Source organism: Rhineura floridana, chromosome 10 (assembly GCF_030035675.1).
Source record: "Rhineura floridana isolate rRhiFlo1 chromosome 10, rRhiFlo1.hap2, whole genome shotgun sequence".
In the NCBI taxonomy this organism is placed as follows: domain Eukaryota; kingdom Metazoa; phylum Chordata; class Lepidosauria; order Squamata; family Rhineuridae; genus Rhineura; species Rhineura floridana.
This window is the reverse complement of record NC_084489.1, coordinates 75,213,636-75,234,321: the sequence shown is the minus strand read 5'-3', so window position 1 is coordinate 75,234,321 and position 20,686 is coordinate 75,213,636. Positions and strand designations below refer to the sequence as shown.

The window sequence follows — 20,686 nt, the reverse complement described above, 5'->3', positions numbered from 1 at the left end:
TTGTTGGTTTTATTATTTTGAATGATTTTCAATACCTGCCTTTAACTCTTTTTGCCAATAGTTTTATCGTTCTAATTCTTCCTGTAAACCGCTTTGAGATTTTTTACAATAAAGTGGTATATAAATGTTGTAAATAAAATACATGAATAAATTTTGGAGTCACAGTGGCCCTTGCATCTCCTTCCCCTTTTAGGAACAAAGGAATCTGCCTTATACTGACTCAGGCCATTTGGTACCATCTAGCTCAGTACTGATGACATGGACTAGCATTGGCTCTCCAAGATTCCAGGCAATAGTCTTTTCCAGAAATTGAATTCTGGACCTTTTCATGCAAAGCATATGCCCTATCAATGAGCTACAACCCTTCCCCTGTTTAAAAAAGTGTCTTTTAAAATTGTTATTTTCAATTCACTCTTGAATGCATAGCATACCCAGGGCAGATCCACACCATTCATTTAAAGCACATTCAACACACATTTGAAGCACATGAATCCCACCACAGAATCATGGGAACTGTAGTTTGTTAAGGGTTGTGGGAACTATAAATGTGAGGGGGAAACTACACTTCCCAGGATTCTTTAGGGGAAGTCATGTGCTTTAAATATGAGTTGGATGTGTTTTAAATGTATTGTGTGGATCTACTTAATAAACTTTGCCTGCATGTAAATCATTTTAATTAATTTTTCAAAATGGAAATGAGCTATAAAGTGTACTGGGTGACCATGGGCTACTCACCATCTCTCAGCCTATCTGCCCCTCAGGATGAAAACAATGGAGGGGAACCATGACCACCCCAAGGAAGAAGGGCACACTTAAAATGTAGAGGAAATAATTATCTACAACAATAGTGTGAAATCAAATACTTATTGGGACACAGTATGAAGAAATATTTATATAAGCATGAGTATCAAATATGTTTATTATTTACACAAGCTGTAAAGATATTTATAGTACAATCCTATGTTTGGTTACTCAGAAGCAAGTCCCAATGTATTCAATGGGGCTTACTCAAACAGGGAAGTGTTTAGAGAACTGTAACCTCAAGTGATAAGGAACTTCATTCACTCAACCCAAAATTCAGAATCATGATGCTTTAAGCTGTTTTGCAACTGTTTCTACTTGTTTTTATGGTTATTGGATTTTAAAGGGATTTATTTCTTGTTGTAAGCTGCCTTGGTTTCCAGTCACCAACCCTACCTCACAGGGTTGTTGGAAAGACTCCATATACACAGACACTGTGTAAGTATATTTCTATAATATGTATTCCCCCCTCCGTAATTGTGTTTATTTATATGAATGTGGGAGAAAAAAATGAGAAGAGAAATGGTGGGTGGCTTCTGTGTGCGCTGCAACTTGTAACGCTTACGTGTTGTTGGAAATGTAGGGTTTGTCTGTGTCTCTAGTAGGGATGGGGCAGAATATCCGCTAAATCAGACTTAGTACCGGATTTTGACTGAATCCGACAGGCTGTTGTCTTTCGGACCGGCACTGATTTCTTGCAGCGGGACTTGACTTTTTTGACACACCTTTTTTTTCTCAATTCCCCCTCCCAGATTTTACATAATTATCTTCATAATTACAATTGCAATTATCCATTAACTTCCATGGATTTTTGTTGTTGTTATATGCTTTCAAGTCGATTATGACTTATGGCAACCTTTACATAAGCATTTATGTTAAAAATTATGTAATTTTTTTGCCACCAAAAAACAACAACAGCAGATCGAATTGTCAAGTGCAAAAGCAAGCGGGAACCAAAAAAAAGGCAGATCAGGACTGAACAACAGACTATTGGAATACAAGAGGATCAGAATTAGGTAGCGGACCCCATCCGTAGTCTCTAGGTATGATAGAAATATGGAGGTTTTGTATTCCTGTTTTTCCTTAGATTTAAAAATGCTCTGTGTGCCTGTGTGTTGTATTTAAACTTGGAAGTGCAGATAGAAATGTGTATGTTTTTAGATTTCACAGCTTTTGTATTCCTGCTTTTCATTAGGTTTAAAAAAATGCTCTGTGTGTATATGTGTGTGATTATTTGTTTGGTTACCATGAGAACAGGATGTTGGTCTTTGCCCTGATACAGCAGGCTCTTCTGTGGTGATTGTGAGATATACTGTTTATACAAAGGACATGTGTTGTGGGATAACCTTATTAAATACAAACAGAAGTTCCTCATTGGTGAGGCAGGTGCATTCTGTGCATACTCATGCCATTTATTTCTGAGGCTTATAATTCCTAATCATGTCTCTTCTACTGTAGTCTGTGAGAGAAGGCTGGGTTTGTGAGGAGGAGTTGGTGGCGCTATTAATAAAAACTCCTTAGACTGCTTCACACTTTGATTGGGTAGAATATTGCCTGCACATTTTCCTTCTCAGTAAGCCAATTGGCAAGAATACCTTTATAAAACAAGCACACAAGAGAATCTGGACACTTAACATCCTCCTCTCCTTCACTGGCTCACTGTGTGGTGTTTAGATACATTACTCTGGTATCCTTTCAATCCAAGGGGTAGCCAACTAGCCATGGCTTACAGCAGAAATAAAATAGTCAAGTAGCACTATAGTGGCTAGCAAATATATTATTCCATAAATCTTCATGGGTTACCGAGAATGATGCATCTGATGAAGTTGACTTTAGCCCCCAAACGCTTATGCCATAATAAATGTGTTAGTATTTAAAGTACTCGTACCGTTCCTTTTGTTGTTTTGCTAAAATTGTGCTATGATCTACTTTACAGGGTTGCAAAACAATTATGAGTTTAAAGTGTGAAACTCTACGTGTTCAGAGTCCTTTTTTCAAAGCTGGCAAATTGGCTTTGGTTTGCTACATTATACTCCTGATTTTTTACAATAAACAAAGCATGATGGGTTGGGGTGTGACCACTTTCCTGGCTTTGTGTCTCATCACCTCTTTTGTGCCTGTGCTATATTGCAAATTTTGCAGTGACAGATGCTAATTTTAATATATATCAAGTTGTCCAGATGTTTTGTAGCTGTTGTTTTTATAGCATGGAGCAATGGAATGATGGAGTGGAGAAAAATGTTCCCATGGGGGTGGGGGATAATATAGGGGTTCTTGGGGGTGGGTTAGAGCTTTTAGTATAAATACTGAAATGTTTGTTATTGTTCAAACAAGTTCAAAAAAGGGCAACCAAAATGATCAAGGGGATTGAGCAACCCCCCTTTGAGCAAAGGTTGTAGTATTTGCGGCATTTTAGAAAAGAAAAAGATGAATAAGAGGTGATGTGATAGAAGTACATATAACCATGCATGCCATGGAAAAAGTGATTAGAGATTTTTTTTCTCTTTCTATGATAACACTAGAACTCATGGTCATTTAATAAAGCTGAATGTTAGAAGATTTAGGACAGACAAAAGAAAGTACTTCTTCATGCAGCTCATAGTTAGACTATGGAATTTGCTGCCACAGAAGGCAGTAATGGCCAACAACATAGACGGCTTTAACAGACAATGAGCAAAATCATGGAGGAAATTGCTATCAATGGAAAGCCAGTGGGATACGGTTATCCCTGGATATAAACTATATTGGAAGGACAGGGAAGGACGTACTGGTGGCGGAAAGAAGGCATTGAATCCAGCAAGCTTGAAACCCCAAAAGAGGCGGACTCCTCCACAGAATCGTTGTGGGTGGTGATACCATGCCCCAGGAGGGATTTAATACTGGGAACAATCTATCGTCCCCCTGATCAAAATGCTCAGGGAGACCTGGAGATGAGATATGAAATTGAGGAAGCATCAAAACTAGGAAAATGTGGTAGTAATGGGTGACTTCAACTACCCGGACATAGACTGGCCACATATGTGTTCCAGTCATGACAAAGAAGCAAAATTTCTAGATATTCTAAATGACTATCCCCTAGACCAGTTGGTCATGGAACCGACCAGAGGGACGGCAACCCTGGACTTAATCCTCAGTGGGGACCAGGACCTGGTGCGAGATATGTGTTGTCGAACCGATTGGGAGCAGTGACCATAGTGCTATTAAATTAAACATACATGTAAATGGCCAATTGCCAAGAAAATCCAACACGGTCACATTTGACTTCAAAAGAGGAAACTTCACAAAAATGAGGGGATTGGTAAAAAGAAAACTGAAAAACAAAGTCCAGAGGGTCACATCACTCGAAAATGCTTGGAAGTTGTTTAAAAACACTATATTAGAAGCTCAACTGGAGTGCATACCGCAGATCAGAAAAGGTACCGCCAGGGCCAAGAAGATGCCAGCATGGTTAACGAGCAAAGTCAAGGAAGCTCTTAGAGGCAAAAAGTCTTCCTTCAGAAAATGGAAGTCTTGTCTGAATGAAGAAAATAAAAAAGAACACAAACTCTGGCAAAAGAAATGCAAGAAGACAATAAGGGATGCTAAAAAAGGAATTTGAGGAGCACATTGCTAAGAACATAAAAACCAACAACAAAAAATTCTATAAATACATTCAAAGCAGGAGACCATCTAGGGAGGCGATTGGACCCTTGGATGATAAGGGAGTCAAAGGTGTACTAAAGAATGATAAGGAGATTGCAGAGAAGCTAAATGAATTCTTTGCATCTGTCTTCACAGTGGAAGATATAGGGCAGATCCCTGAACCTGAACTAACATTTGCAGGAAGGGATTCTGAGGAACTGAGACAAATAGTGGTAACGAGAGAGGAATTTCTAGGCTTAATGGACAATATAAAAACTGACAAATCACCAGGCCCAATTGGTTAAGAAGCAGAAAGCAGAGAGTAGGAATAAACGGACAGTTCTCCCAATGGAGGGCTGTAGAAAGTGGAGTCCCTCAAGGATCTGTATTGGGACCTGTACTTTTCAACTTGTTCATTAATGACCTAGAATTAGGAGTGAGCAGTCAAGTGGCCAAGTTTGCTGACGGCACTAAATTGTTCAGGGTTGTAAAACAAAAAGGGATTGCGAAGAGCTCCAAAAAGACCTCTCCAAACTGAGTGAATGGGCGGAAAAATGGCAAATGCAATTCAATATAAACAAGTGTAAAATTATGCATATTGGAGCAAAAAAACTGAATTTCACATATACACTCATGGGGTCTGAACTGGTGGTGACCGACCAGGAGAGAGACCTTGGGGTTGTAGTGGACAGCACAATAAAAATGTCGACCCAGTGTGCGGCAGCTGTGAAAAAGGCAAATTCCATGCTAGCGATAATTAGGAAAGGTATTGAAAATAAAACAGCCAATATCATAATGCCGTTGTATAAATTTATGGTCCGGCCGCATTTGGAATACTGTGTACAGTTCTGGTCACCTCATCTCAAAAAGGATATTATAGAGTTGGAAAAGGTTCAGAAGAGGGCAACCAGAATGATCAAGGGGATGGAGCGACTCCCTTACGAGGAAAGGTTGCAGCATTTGGGGCTTTTTAGTTTAGAGAAAAGGCAGGTCAGAGGAGACATGATAGAAGTGTATAAAATTATGCATGGCATTGAGAAAGTGGATAGAGAAAAGTTCTTCTCCCTCTCTCATAATACTAGAACTCGTGGACATTCAAAGAAGCTGAATGTTGGAAGATTCAGGACAGACAAAAGGAAGTACTTCTTTACTCAGCGCATAGTCAAACTATGGAATTTGCTCCCTCAAGATGCAGTAATGGCCACCAGCTTAGATGGCTTTAAAAGAAGATTAGACAAATTCATGGAGGACAGGGCTATCAATGGCTACTAGCTATAATGGCTGTGCTCTGCCACCCTAGTCAGCGGCAGCATGCTTCTGAAAACCAGTTGCCGGAAGCCTCAGGAGGGGAGAGTGTTCTTGCACTCGGGTCCTGCTTGCGGGCTTCCCCCAGGCACCTGGTTGGCCACTGTGAGAACAGGATGCTGGACTAGATGGGCCACTGGCCTGATCCAGCACGCTCTTCTTATGTTCTTATGGCTGTGCTCTGTCTCCATAATCAGAGGCAGTATGCTTCTGAATACCAGTTGCTGGAAACTGCAGGAGAGAGTGCTCTTGCACTCAGGTCCTGCCTGTGGGCTTCACACAGGCATCACACAGGCATCTGGGATAGGTGCTATCATGATTCTGGATCTCAGCCAACTAGTGTTTGTATCTTTGATCACATCAAAATGTCTATACCTATACAAAAATATCAACATTCTAATATAGGAAATGGATTTGCTGAACAGGCAAAGCAGCCTTTTATAGGTACGACACAATATTTCAACACAGCATGATATTTCCACCTATAATATAGGACATTTAATTAGAAAGATCCTGAAGCTAGAGGCAGACGTAAACCCCTTGTATGATGCAATTAGGTCCTTTGGGCAGGTTATAGAAGAAAAGGGGATATAAGGCATAACTCCAGTTGTCAGAGCAAGGGTGGCAGGATGTAAGATATCTGAAGGAGCGGAGACTGAGTGAGGTTCAAAAGGAAAGCTTTCTGCCTCCTCTTAAACATACAAATGTGGTTAGGCTATTTTTCCTGACAGGGCTGGCACCAGTCATGACTGGGCCCTTGGGCACCATCCTACCCCGGGCCCATGGCACCACAGCCCAACACCCCCTGATACAGGCAGCATGGGGCTAATAAGCCTGCACACATGCCCCACCTACCTCTTGTGTTATGTGAATGATGCGTGTGCATAGCATGCATGCCTGCAATTAACAAAGATGGTGGCAGGGGTATCAGCCCCTTACGGAAGCCCCTGCTGCCATTTTGGGTGATGGCAGGCATGCGCACACAGCATTCACACTGACAGGAGAGATAGGTGGGTCATGCATTATTGAAGTCTGTGTTATCTGTATTGGGGAGGGTGCGTCAGACCTCCTTCTCTGCAATCCACAGCAGGTGGGGTTGCAGACCCCAACACTGGCACAGATCATGGAACAGGAGCACCACCCTCCCACCCTAAGCAGGGGCCCTTCATGGGCCCCTCTGGGCCACAAGGGCCCTCAGCCGAGGCCCAACCTGGCTGCCCTCTGGCGCCAGTCCTACTTCCTGATTATTCTTTTGACAGGATAGAACCATAATCTGATAGTGATAATAGAGAGTTTTTATCCAATTAATTCTTTACTTATTTATTTATTTGATATATATCCTGCCCTGTTATACAATGAACAGCTAGATGGAATATATTGTGTAAATATACTCTGGTCAAACACCACTTTAATTCAATCCTTTACAGATCCTAAAATGATTAAATCTCTTTTGCTCCATGATTGACAGGTTCCACTTTATCAGGAACTGGCTGAACAAAAGGCTCTTTCCAGAAAGGATTAAGTACAGGTTAAGCTGAAGTAGTTCCATCACATTTAACAGTAAGGCTGTGGTAAGAGCATAGATTCTCTTTGGTCATAATAAACATTTATTTTCCTCCCAGAGATATGGGGCCCTCCTCCAGTACATTTTGGCACAATTTTGACAAGACTTTTGACTAGTTGGAAGGTGAATGTTCTAGTATTATTTTAGTTCTAACTGCTTTAAGAAACAAATCGGCACTGTAAAAGAAATCTCACAGAACCAAGAGGCGCTCTGTCTCTGAATGCAGAGTTATTTGTGCTAAACTACAGCAAAATTCAAAGGCTTCTACTGTGGGCATAACATTACCTCTCTCTTTCCTGCCCACTGAGATCTAGTGATGAGGCCCTGCTCTGGACTCCCTCCTTTTTTCTCAATTAAACTAGTTAGAACATGGAGGAGGGTGCTATAGAATGACTTTGTGAATATGGAGGAGTGGATTTTAACAGCAGCTCTCCTTCCTTCTTGGAGGGTGTGGTTTTCTCCTTAATCCACTCAGAACTGGCTAGGTTATGTACAGTACAAGCTGCTGGGTTTCTGTATGCATGTATTACTTTGATTGCCCTTAGGACAGGAAGGCTGAGAGATCATCTCACACAGTGAGTGCACTCCTCCATATTCACATATAGAGAGGAGACACTACTACTTCTCTAGTGTGGCCCCACCCCTGTGTATCCACCCACTAAGAGAACCCATTTCTGCCAATCTTTAGGAAATACAATATTTATTTATTTAATCAACAGCATTTATACACTACTTGACTGACTGCTAAGCGGTTTATAAAGAATAAAAATAAAGATGAAGCATTAAAATTATCAACCAAAAGTCTAAATCAGGAGTTTAAAAACATTCAAAAGATCAGCCATAGGTTAAAAAACATGTGTTTTAATATCACCTTCTACAAATCTGGATAGGCTTGCCTAAAAATGTTCTAAGCAAGCATAAAAAATAGTACAGTGAGGGCGGCCATCTGATGTCAATAGACAGGGAGTTCCAAAGTGTAAGTGCTGTCACACTAAAAGATTGATTCCTTACCAGTGTGGAAAAAAGTATTATGTGGCACCTGTAACTGTGCCAGTTCCACAGACAGAAGTGGTTAAGAGGGCACACATGGGGTAAGTCTTCTTCTTCTTATTATTAATAATTTCCAGCAGCCCATTGGAGATCTTTGAAGGTTCTGCTAATGGAGATTTTACTGTGGATTATTTCTGAACATGTGTTTTATAGATGTTTGGGATCTTTTGTACTTTTGATACTGTATTTCTTAAATGGTGTAAAGGTAAAGGTGTCCCCGCACTTATAGTGCGAGTCGTTTCCGACTCTTAGGGTGACGTCTTGCGATGTTTACTAGGCAGACCGTATATATGGGGTGGGATTGCCAGTTCCTTCCCTGGCCTTTCTTTACCCCCCAGCATATGCCGGGTACTCATTTTTCCGACCACGGATGGATGGAAGGCTGAGTGGACCTCGACCCCTTTTACCAGAGATTCGACTTCCTCCTTCCGTTGGAATCGAACTCCAGCCGTGAGCAGAGTTTTGACTGCGTTATCGCCGCTTCAGAAGAAAAAAAGGGTATACATTTTTGCATAAATAAAATTAATAAACAGTTCCAAGATGGCAGACTTCCCTAGGTAAAATGCACTGTAGACCAGAGAGGAAACAGGTTGCTCTTAACAGGCACTTAGAAAGTTGTAGTTCCAAGCCAATAAATAAATAAAATCTACTGAGTCTTCCAGTGGTATTCATACCTCACTTTTCACCATCCTGGGGATAATAGTCTTTGGCATTTTGGGGTTTTGTAATATTTTAATCTCCCATAATCATAACAGACAACATTATGATATATAAAATGTTTGAATGTTTACCTTGGAGAATTGGGCTCCTCTGATGAGAATGTCTCAGGGTGCCAATCATGGATCTTCTGAAGATTAGAGAGTTCATGGGCAATAACATGCTGGGTATAATCATCTTGCCAAGTAAAACCTAGAAAACAGTTGTACAAAATAGTGTTTTAGAATCTTGGCACTCTGGCAAAACAAAAAACTGGGGACATCTCAATATTACAAAAGCAACTGTAACGAATACACATTTTAACTGCCACAAGACTTTTAACAAACATTCTACTTGTTCCACAGATTTTCCTTCTCCAGCAAATCACTGTGCTAATCAGACCTTTCTAGATACTGTAGTGGAATACTGATGTCTTTTAAAATGCTCTCTTCCAGAACATGGTGGGTGTTCTGATGAGGTTTGAAAGGGAGATTATACTTAATGGAATTTTAGTGTTTGTTAGTCACTGAGGAGCTATAAACCAGCTTTACTGTGTAACAGGGTTATTTTTTGTTTAGCTACAAAAGGTATTTAACCATAACTGAGTCAGAAATAAAAGTCAAGAAGCTTCACAAGTAACTTTTAGCATATGATGGAAAATTACTTTTCAAAGGTGGCTTCTTTCTCACCAGCCTCACAATATATTCCATAAATATTTCATGTGGCCTACTCAGGAAAATGTAAGAATACCCAGGTATGAATAACATATTTATTATAACAAACAGTAGAATATTATATCTGGGGACCAATTTATGTTTTCTTTACACTCAACTGTTGCAACAGAAACCTTTAAACAAGGGCAAGGTGTTGTTGTAAAAGCAAATTCCACGCAATTATGTATTAATTACATGCACTACTGATCACATAGTAATTATACTTGCAATAATGATACAACTCCAAGAATAATTGTTAGATTTGTCAATGTTATGATTAATTTATATAGGCTTACCAAATAATTACGGATAACTCCAGGTGGTATCTATATATCAATCACTGCAATTATTGGCATGCTGCTTTGCCCACCTCACCTAGTAAAATATTTTTCACTAATATGTATATTGCTGGGTTGATTTTCTTTGTTCAATTAATCTGAAGAATACATCAGTGATTAGAATCACTATATTAAAACTGCCATCATTCAGTTTTAATTGTACTTCAAGAGCACCCCAAAGTACTTGGAAATGCATCCTATTCATTGGGACTTGTTGCCATTTGATTAAAAGACAGTTCTACACATGCTCCACAATAGCAATAGCCATACTGGTGGTCGTATAAATGCAACCATCGCATGGCAGTTTCTCATTTTATCATGCATGTGTGGATGTTTGGGCAATAAACAAGATTTAATCAGATCAATAGGGTTTTACTTTAGGCGAGTGCATTTGTTTTAAAAACAAAACGAATGCACCCAGAGTCATTTAACATCAAATTGAATGTGAAAAAATAATTTTTATTTCCACATTCATTTTACACTGGGAGCATTGACTAGGAATCTGTGTTGTTTACAAAATGAACAGACAGAGAAGGGGAAAATAGATGAAAATATATATGTTTAAAATATTCTGTACAGATCACAGAAAGGTTACAAGGAGAGGGAACAGATTGGCCTGGTTTAGACATAATGCTTTTATTGATTGATTGATTGATTGATTGAATTTATATGCCATCCTTTCTCCCAGTAGGAGCCCAGGGTGGCAAACAAAACACTAAAAACACTCTAAAACATCATAAAAACAGACATTAAATTATATTAAAACAAAAAATATTTAATTTTTTTTTTAAAAAAAATCTTGAAAGCAATTCCAACACAGATGCAGACTGGGATAAGGTTTCTACTTATAAGGCTTGTTGAAAGAGGAAGGTCTTCAGTAGGCTCCAAAAAGATAACAGAGATGGTGCCTGTCAAATATTTAAGGGGAGGGAATTCCAAAGGCTAGGTGCCACTATACAAAAAGGTCAGCTTCCTATGTTGTACGGAACAGACCTCCTGATAAGATAGTATCTGCAGGAGGCCCTCACCTGCAGAGCGTAGTGATAGACTGGGTGTATAAGGGGTTAGATTTTTCAGGTATCCTGGTCCAAAGTTGTATAGGGCTTTGTACACCAAAACCAGAACCTTGAACTTAGCCTGGTAGCTAATGGGCAGCCAATGCAATTCTTTCAGCAGCTGGGTGACATGCTGGCGATACCCTGCCCCAGTGAGCAGTCACGCCACTGCATTTTGCACCAGCTGCAACTTCCAGACCAACCTCAAGGGCAGCCCATAATATAGTGCATTACAGCAATCTACCCTGGAGGTTACCAGTGCATGGACAACAGTGGTTAGGCTATCCTGGTCCAGAAATGGCCTTAGCTGTCTTACCAGCCTAAACTGGTAAAAAGCACTCCTAGCAACTGAAGTCACCTGGGCCTCTAGTAACAAAGATGGATCCAGGAGCACCCTCAGACTACGAACCTGCCCTTTCAGAGGGAGTATGACCCATACAAAGCAGGCAACCGACCAATTATCCAAACTCAGGAACCACCAGCCCACAGTGCCTCCATCTTGCTAGGATTCAGACTTGGTTTATTGGCCCTCATCCAGCCCACCACTGAGTCCAGGTAGCGGTCCAGGCCTTGCACGGTCTCTCCCATTTCAGATGTTACAGAGAAATAGAGCGGTATCACCAGCATACTGCTGACACCTCACCCCAAATCTCCTGATGACCACTCCCAAGGGCTTCATATAGATGTTAAACACAGTGGCGTCACTAGGGTTGGTGTCACCCGGTGCGGTAACTCATGGTGTCACCCCCATGACCTCCTCCCGTACCAGACCTAGGGTGCCTAGGGGCGGGGCGGCTTTGGGTTAGGGTTGCCATATTCCAGTTCCACAAATCTGGCAGGCTAATTTACATATTATGCAAAATATTTGCATATTATTTGCATGTTATGCAAATATTTGCATATTAATATTTGGATTGTCCAGTTGTTTTGTTTTTGTGCCTAGGAATTACCACCAAAAACTGGGGAAAGATGTGAGAAATCTTTTTTTAAAAAAACAACATTTTCAGCCTTAAATGCCTAGACTCTAGTTTCCAACACTATGGAATGTTGATTGATTGATTAAGAGGATTTATATCCTGCCCTTCTGCTGTTAAAAACAGAGTTCAGCATAGCTTACAAATATAATAAAAACAATAAAAATGCACAATCAATATAAAAACATAATAAAGACACAAAATATCAACAAACATAAAGTAAGTCAGGGCAGCAGTACCATTACATATACAATATATTTCAGAGATGTGGTGGGTGGAGAAAAACAAGCCAAAATGTTAGGAAAAGGATTCTTTCACGCCACATGCTCAGTTCTAAATACTGTTGCAGCAAGTTTTACAAGTTCCTCCAGTATTCCACTGGTGCAGGCACTCAGACATTCAAAGTATCTGTACGTTTCTTAGGTTTTATAAAAGCAGCGCTTTGCTTAACTCAAAATTTCTTCTCCCTTTGATCAACCACACCTACACAGGTTCCACCAAATGAAACTGGGCTTGGAAGTGTACAACAACCCCACACATACCTTGCTAATTAGATTACCAATGCCAGGATGTCTGTATTATCGACTACTCTCCTGCTCCCCCCCCCACCGGGCATCATGAAAGACCCAGTCCTGGGCTCAGAAAGAAAATAAATATCTGGTCCTTTTCAAAGTATTGATAAGCCTCTTGTTTTAATTGAAATAATTATAAATTCTTGTTCTTATCACTAATGGGAGTTAATTATCTTGCATATGCTGCTGTTGCTTCTATGGCTGTAACCGAGTGTTAAAGATAAGTGAAATGCAAATAGGAAAAAAAAAACAAAGAAGGCAGTAACACTTTCCTAAATGTAATACCATACCAACCACAACAAGATTCCTATGAGTAAGGCAAAAAACTAAGCATCTCACAACCAGTCAGGATTCCTAACCAAAAACCAAAAATATGATAAATGAAGAAATATGTATATAAGCATGACTATCAAATATATTTATTATTTACACAAACTGTAAAGATATTTATAGTGCAATCCTAGGTTTATTTATTCAGAAGCAAGTCCCAGTGTATTCAGTGGGGCTTACTCAAACAGGGACAGAACTGCAACCTCAAGTGATAAGCAACTTCATTCACACAACCCAAAATTCTGAATCATGCCACTTTACGCTGTTTTGCAACTGTTTATACTTGTTTTTATGGTTATTGGATTTTAAATGGCTTTATTTCTTGTTGTGAGCTGCTTTGGCTTCCAATCCTACCTCACAGGGTTGTTGGAAAGACTACACACACACACACACACACACACACACACTGCAGATGTATAAATACATACAACCCATATAATAGCTTATTGTCAAACCAGTTGGTCATTGCAGAAAAATCAGCATTAGTTTTTTAAAAATCAGTATTAGTTTCCTACAGAATAAAAACTGTAATACCTAAGTAAGCCCTGCCTACTTGCTTTAAAATAGGACTGGAGGGAGGGGGACAGAAAGAGAACACAAACACAATTCTTTTTTACATTCACTCCAAAGTCCCATTGATTTTCAGCACATTCATGACCATGTCTACTCAAAAGTAAATCCTACTGAATTCAACGGGATTTACTCTGGACATATGGGATTAGCAATGCTTTTACCTCCACAAAAGCAAGTATTGGGAAGGTTTTCAAAACACTGCCCAGGATCTGACTCCTACACACAAGAGGGGAAAAAACTGAAATGTATATACTTACCCAATTTATGAGATTTTCAGATAAACAAGGGGGGAAACCACCATTTTCTGGCCTTGCAATGAGGTTTACCAGACACTGCCACAGTCAACCAAACACTTCACTGATTGGCTGCAATCCTCAACGGGCGGGGTTAAAGCTACAAAGTGCTATACAGTAGTTTAAAAAAAATTTAACGGGCGGGCTGATGTTTTTATGTATATCTCAAGAACAGGACCACCTAGAAACTTAATGTTTTTAAAAAATTAAGGCTGAGAATCCAGGTCAGCTAAGGGGCTAAACGGGCACCGGGTGGCATGCAAAGAATCCAGGTAAAACATGGCTAACTGGGCAATATGGCAACCCTACTCTGGGACCCTCTCATGGTGTCACCCTGGTGCAGTCCGCACTCCCCACACCCGGCTAGTGATGCCGCTGGTTAAACAGGATGGGGGACAAGATAGTACCCTGCAGCACCCCACAGCACAACTGCCAGGGGGCCAAAAAACAATCACCCAATACTATTATCTGAAAACCACTCTGGAGATAGGCTCAGAACCACTGTAAAACAGTGCCTCCAATATCCATCTCACCAAGTCGGCCCAGAAGAATACCATGGTCAATGGTATCAAAAGCCATCAAGAAATCAAGTAAGAATAACAGGGTCGCACTCCCCCTGTCCTTTGAGGGAGAATTTTTCTCCATTGGGATCTTTTGCTGGGGCTCCTTAAAAAAATATTTGAGGACACAGGCTTGAAGCAAAAAGGTAGGCCTTTATTCTTTACAAGCATATGCAGGGTCAGCCTCCCAGAAACATCCAGGAGAGACTGCACTGAGACACTGTGTGCAACCTCTTTTATAGAGTACAGTTACAGCATGTGACAGTGATTTGCCAATCTCATGAATTCCTGCCCAACCAACATCACAGTTCCTCCTCTCTACAATCGTTTCCAAACCAATCAGAAAGCATTAGGTAACTCCATGCTGATTCCAAAATTCTGTCCATCTCGTTAATATCTCCATTGTCCTACTGTCTTTCAAGACTAATGAATTTTGGGACTAGTTGGAACAGTTACTATTGTGAATATGCTTTCAAGCATACTTGGTACACTCCATATGCCATTGTTTCTAATTAGTCAGGCTGACCCAGGTACACCTGGAGATATTTGGACAAGTTCCCTGAGTTAAGTTTGCCTCAACTTAGGGTATTTGGGAATGTATGAGAACCCCCAGTTCTATTCCTTTGCCATAGAGGTTCTTATGTCCTTATACGTTCTCAGAAATCCCCTTTCCTTACTTATAAAATATATAGCTCAAGAGAGGAGATTATTTAAACACTTGAGCTTCATGTTGAAGCCACACAGACTACGGAACAGACTGGGTGACTCTGGCTAGCTAGTATCTTTCAGCCTCAGAGATATAGAGGAGGCAGGCGTACCTTTTTTTTAATGAAAACACACTTATAAAGTTGTAGATATAACACACTGGGGTATTTTAAAATCATTGTAAAATCACACTATTTCTCTTCATTAAGCATTTTGATTATGCTGTAAAGCTTTTTCCTCTAGATGTCATTATTGCTATATACAAGAATCAAATATTAGCTATTTCTCCCTGTTACATCAATCACAGCTTCTTCTCACAGATTAAACACTCCTTGATTCCAAGCAATAGAGTAATCAATATCTGCCAGTCATGCAATGGCCGATTTGGCAAGAACTCAAGAGTTCAAACTAAGTTTACTTTGCCTGCTTTTTCTATAGATTTTAGGATTCTCTGTGAGCCTGTTCTCAACAGGCCTTCAGGCCTATGCTTAATTCCTTATGATCCTAAACCATATGCCTTCTTAATATCTATGATTATGTGTGTGTGGATATATAAAATTTCCCATTACCTTCTCCCGATAAAGGTCATCCATCAGGGTGACCAAGGCTGATTCAGTCCCATAACTAGGCCTGAACCCAGACTGGAATGGGTCAAGATAATCTGTTTCATCCAAGAGTACTTGCAATTGCTGCACCACAATCCTTCCCTGAAAAGGGGGTGTTTGCAACCGGGCAGTAGTTGTCACAAACCAATTGGTCCAGGTTGGGCTTTTTCAGTAGCAGTCAGATCACTGCCTCTTTCAGGGTGACTTGAATCACTCCCTCCCACAATGACATGTCAATCACACTCTGGATCCACTCAGTTAACCCCCCTTGGCAAGCTTTAATAAGCCAAGAAAGGCAAGGGTCAAGAGAACACGTTGCTGGCCGCACTGCCACAAGCACTTTGTCCACATCATCAGGCCGCATCAACTGAAACCAATCCAAAGAAGTTGCAGCACACATTGCACTGGACACCTCACTGGGGACTACAGTAGATGTGGATGGGACATCGGAGGCGAGCAACTTCACCGTAAAAGTGCTTAGCAAATAATTCGCAGTGGGCCTCCGAAGGGTCTAAAACTCCATTTCCAATAGTTGATGTCAACAGATCCCTGATCTGAAAAAGCTCCACTGGATGGCTACTTGAGAATGCGATGGTGGCAGAGAAGTGGGCCTTCCACACAGCAGGTATGGTCATGATGTTTTACTCATGCCTGATCAGCCTCACAGCACGTCTTTTGCCACTTGGACTCTAGCCATCTTCCAGCCAGTTTCATTGCCCTTAGTTCACTGGTTTACCAAAGCGCAAACCGGGTTCCACAATGCCGGAGAGGGAGCTCAGGGCAACCATGTTGAGCCCAACATGCCTCATTGTTCCATAGCGTGACAAGGGCTTCAACAGGGTCACCTGCTCTAGCTACAGGGAACTCCTCAGGGCATTCAGGAATCCAGTGGATCCCATTAGTCTCGGGGCAGACCATCTTAATCTGTCCACCACCCCATGATAAATCGTAGTTTAATGTGGCATGCACAAGGCTGCTCGCCCTTCCCTCTCATACAGCATAGCCTCAAGGAGGAAACCAAAAGCATTTGCTTCCATTTTCAGTTAGCTACAGTGTGTCATTTCATCCAAACTGGGAACTGTGGATAGTTTTCATTGTGGTTTATCCAAACAAGCCAAACTATGATTTGAAGTAGCTGGATTGCTCAGACAAACCACAGTTGTCCTGGTTCCACTGAAATGACAAACTGCAGTTAACTGCAAACACACATAGATGTTTCCAATCTTCTCCTTGTCAACCCTGGAAAAGAAAGGAAGGGGAATGTAAGAAACTAATGCTCATGCACATAGCTAAATTTAACAGTGTGTATGAATGCAGAAAAACCAAAAGAGAGAAGGTATATTGTTTTTAAGTTGTTGATATATGTTTTTACTTGTATATTGGATGTTTTTATGTTGTGCACCGCCCAGAGAGCTACGGCTATTGGGCGGTATAGAAATATAATAAATAAATAAATAAATAAATAAAGGAAACAGGGAAGAGGTGAAATATTAAGAGAACACAAAAATACAATGGTTCAATAGATTTTGTGACAACAGTTCTTCGGGGACACTTAAAAAGTGCACCAGTGTGTTCTCTAGTGCAATCTTTACCATTTGTAAAGTGGCATGCTTTTTAAATGCACCTGAAGAAGTGTATTTCAAAATGCATTAAGCCAATACAATTTGTGTGTGTGTGTGTGTGTGTGTGTGTACTGTTGAAATTTCATACTCCTCTTTTTTTTTTACATCCAAATGCAGAGAGAGATAAGAAAGCTTTTAAGTTTAGATAGTTATGTCTGTATGCCTTTTAAAAATTATTTCTAAAACTAGGAAGCTTTCTCCAGTCTGTCACATATGGCAGGTCTGATGCTCAGGGAGAGGAAATAAGAAAATGCCTCACAATGTTATGCTTCTGGATGGAAAACTCCAAAGATACAAGCAGAAGAAAAGTAGCAGAAAACAGGATGGGTCTCCACTGAAATCAGTGGAAAAACAAAATCAAATATAAAATGAAAATGAATGCAATTAAAGTGAAAGAAAATTAAGTAAATTAGATTGTTTTAAAATGTAAAACAATTATAAAATGGGGGACACTTGGCTCAGCAATATTACATGTGAGAAAGATCTTGGAATTGTTGTTGATCACAAACTGAATATGAGTCAATAATGTGATGTGGCTGCAAACAAGGCAAATGCTATTTTAAACTGCATTAACAAAAGTATAAACTAGTTCCCCTCTATTTGGTAATGGTTAGGCCTCATTTTGAGTACTACGTGTCCAGTTCTGGACACTGCACTTTAAAAAGAATGCAGACAAACTGAAACAGGTTCAGAAGAGGGCAACAAGGATGATCAGGGGACTGGAAACAAAGCCCAATGAGGAGAGACTAAAAGAACTGGGCATGTTTAGCCTTGAGAAGAGAAGACTGAGGGAAGATATGATAGCACTCCTTGAAAGATTGTCACACAGAGAAGGGCCAGAATCTCTTCTTGATCGTCCCTGAGTGCAGGACACGGAATTAGGGTTGCCAGATTCAATCCCTGAGACTGATCCTGTATCTTTAGGAGAACAGAAAGTCAGCCAAGTGCAGGTGTTCTTGCAAGCCTGTAATGGGAAAAACCACCAGGTGGAATTCTCCCTCCCCCCTGCACAACTTTTAAAGATACAGAAGACCTCTTGGTTGCCAGGCCCAGCCTCCAAGGGGTCTTTTGTATCTTTAAAAGTTGTGCAAGGGGGAGGGAGAATTCCACCTGGTGGTTTTTCTCATTACAGTGTTGCAAGAACACCTGCACTTGGCTGACTTTCTTTTCTCCTAAAGGTACAGGATCAGTCTCAGGGATTGGACCTGGCAACCCTACACGGAATAATGGGCTCAAGTTACGGGAAGTCAGATTTTGGCTTAACATCAGGATAAACTTCTTAACTGTTAGAGCAGTATGACAATGGAACCAATTACCTAGAGAGGTGGTGGGCTCTCAAACATTGGAGGCATTCAAAAAGCAGCTGGATAGCCACCTCCCAGTATGGTTTAATTTGGATTCCTGCATTGAGAAGGAGGTTGGACTCGATGGCTAGGCCCCTTCCAACTCTATTACAGTATTCTATTTCCCATTTCACATCTGCACTTCCATGAAAAAAATTGAATAATAATAATAATAATAATTTTAATTTCTTCATCGCCTATCTGGCCAATGGCCACTCTAGGCGACTTACAAAATTGTTAAAATACAATTGATAAAATACAGTAATACAATATAAAAACAATACATCTGCAGCAACAATATTAAAACTGGGCAGGAGGCATTACAGTTATAACAATTAACCCTCCCCGGATACCCCGAAGGCCTGCTGAAAGAGCCAGGTCTTTAAGGCTTTCCGAAACACATTTAGGGAAGAGGCGTGCCGGAGATCTTGTGGGAGGGAGTTCCAAAGAGTGGGGGCCGCCACTGAGAATGCCCTCTCTCTTGTACTCTCTTGAAGACCTTTTTGTTTTGACAAGCTTTTCCACCTGGACAAAATGTTCTCTGCCTTAGGTGTTCATTTTGTATTGCTTTTAAACCTATATAATATAAAATGTATTTTTAGCTTTTTTAAGGTGTGTTTGTAGGTCATCTGGAGATACATGTAAAAGGTGATTCATAAATTAATAAATGATCATAATCATTTTAATTATCACACATCAGATTACTGCTTTTAAAATGATTACTTTTGCTATGATTTACAAAAGATGTCTATATGTATTGGTTGATATAGCCCACTCTTCCACATATTACATGAAAATTTCACTGAAAATGTAGCTAGCAGTGCCAAAAACAATCAACTATATTCTTTTATTGTTTCAGTTAAGAAGGAAAATAACCCTCACCCACACGGTCCTCAATAAAACAGCTCACACAACAGCATTAATACCAAGCTGACAATTGTAATCAAAATTAAGACCGAGAAACAGTAAATGACACTGCTTGGCAATTTCCTGTCCCTTTTGTCTATGTTGCCACACCTACTGGCTTGCTCCTGGCCCACAACTCAATTATAACAATTTAACACCGAAGGCTGAGCAAGATCACAGCAGTGCCGTTGCACACATATTATTTCCATGTCACTAATGTAGAACTGTACTGTGGGATACACAACTACCAATTATCTATCCCTGCTGGAGCGCTGCCTACACTGTACATATTCCAACTGGGAATTCCCACAGATGGGCAATGCAAAACCACATTCTTCCACTGTGGAATCTAGTTAGATAATGGAGCTGACAAGTTATTAACTGTAACAAAAAAGTATAAACGGAAATACTGCATGATTAATTAGTGACACTGAAGAAGGAAAGCTAGTTTGAGAAAGAGAAGAAAAATTATTTTTAAAAAAGTATACTGTTTTCCCCTGAGGAACTGTGTATGTACATATGTATATCTTAAGAAATGAAGTGTGCATTCTGCAAGTACAAATATACATCCTTGCAACTTGTTGGAATCTCTCTTTCTCCAAATCCAAGCCTGACAAAAACATGTAGAGAAAAAAATGTATTCTTGCAGCTGAACATTTATCCCTGCATGTGTCTTGGCATCCTTTATGCTAGAATGCTGGTCTGTATTCAGGAGGTAAAATTTAGGCCCCTAAATCTGGATTGTTATATGTAAAACCTCCCATGTTTGACCAAATAGTCAGTGTGTCTTGAACCACAGTTATACCAAATTTCAGCTTTCTGGATGGCCTAGACATACCTTCCTGATTTTGAGTTACACTTAATGCTTGGTTTCTAAGGAGAGACTTGCATGAGATGCCTTCCCTCCAGGCTACACATCTTGGACTATGTGTGCACCAAATGGATGCTTTCTGGGTGGCCTAGAAATACCCTAGTGCTTTGGAGGGGGCAGTTTGAATCCCCAGTTGTGAGGGGTAAATGTAAAAATACCTTCTGTTCAGACAGGTGTTTACAAAATATT

The 20,686-nt window shown here is 40.3% G+C and overlaps 1 protein-coding gene across 1 annotated transcript in view; it reads right to left on the bottom strand.

The window, feature by feature from the left end:
- The window catches only part of PTPRN2 (protein tyrosine phosphatase receptor type N2), a 1,065,701-nt gene that overhangs the window by 712,874 nt on the left and 332,141 nt on the right, over positions 1 to 20,686 (bottom strand). The window contains exon 4 of the mRNA XM_061585692.1: positions 9,133 to 9,250. Coding sequence (XP_061441676.1) covers positions 9,133 to 9,250 — 118 coding nt within the window. The remainder of the gene's footprint in view (positions 1 to 9,132; positions 9,251 to 20,686) is intronic.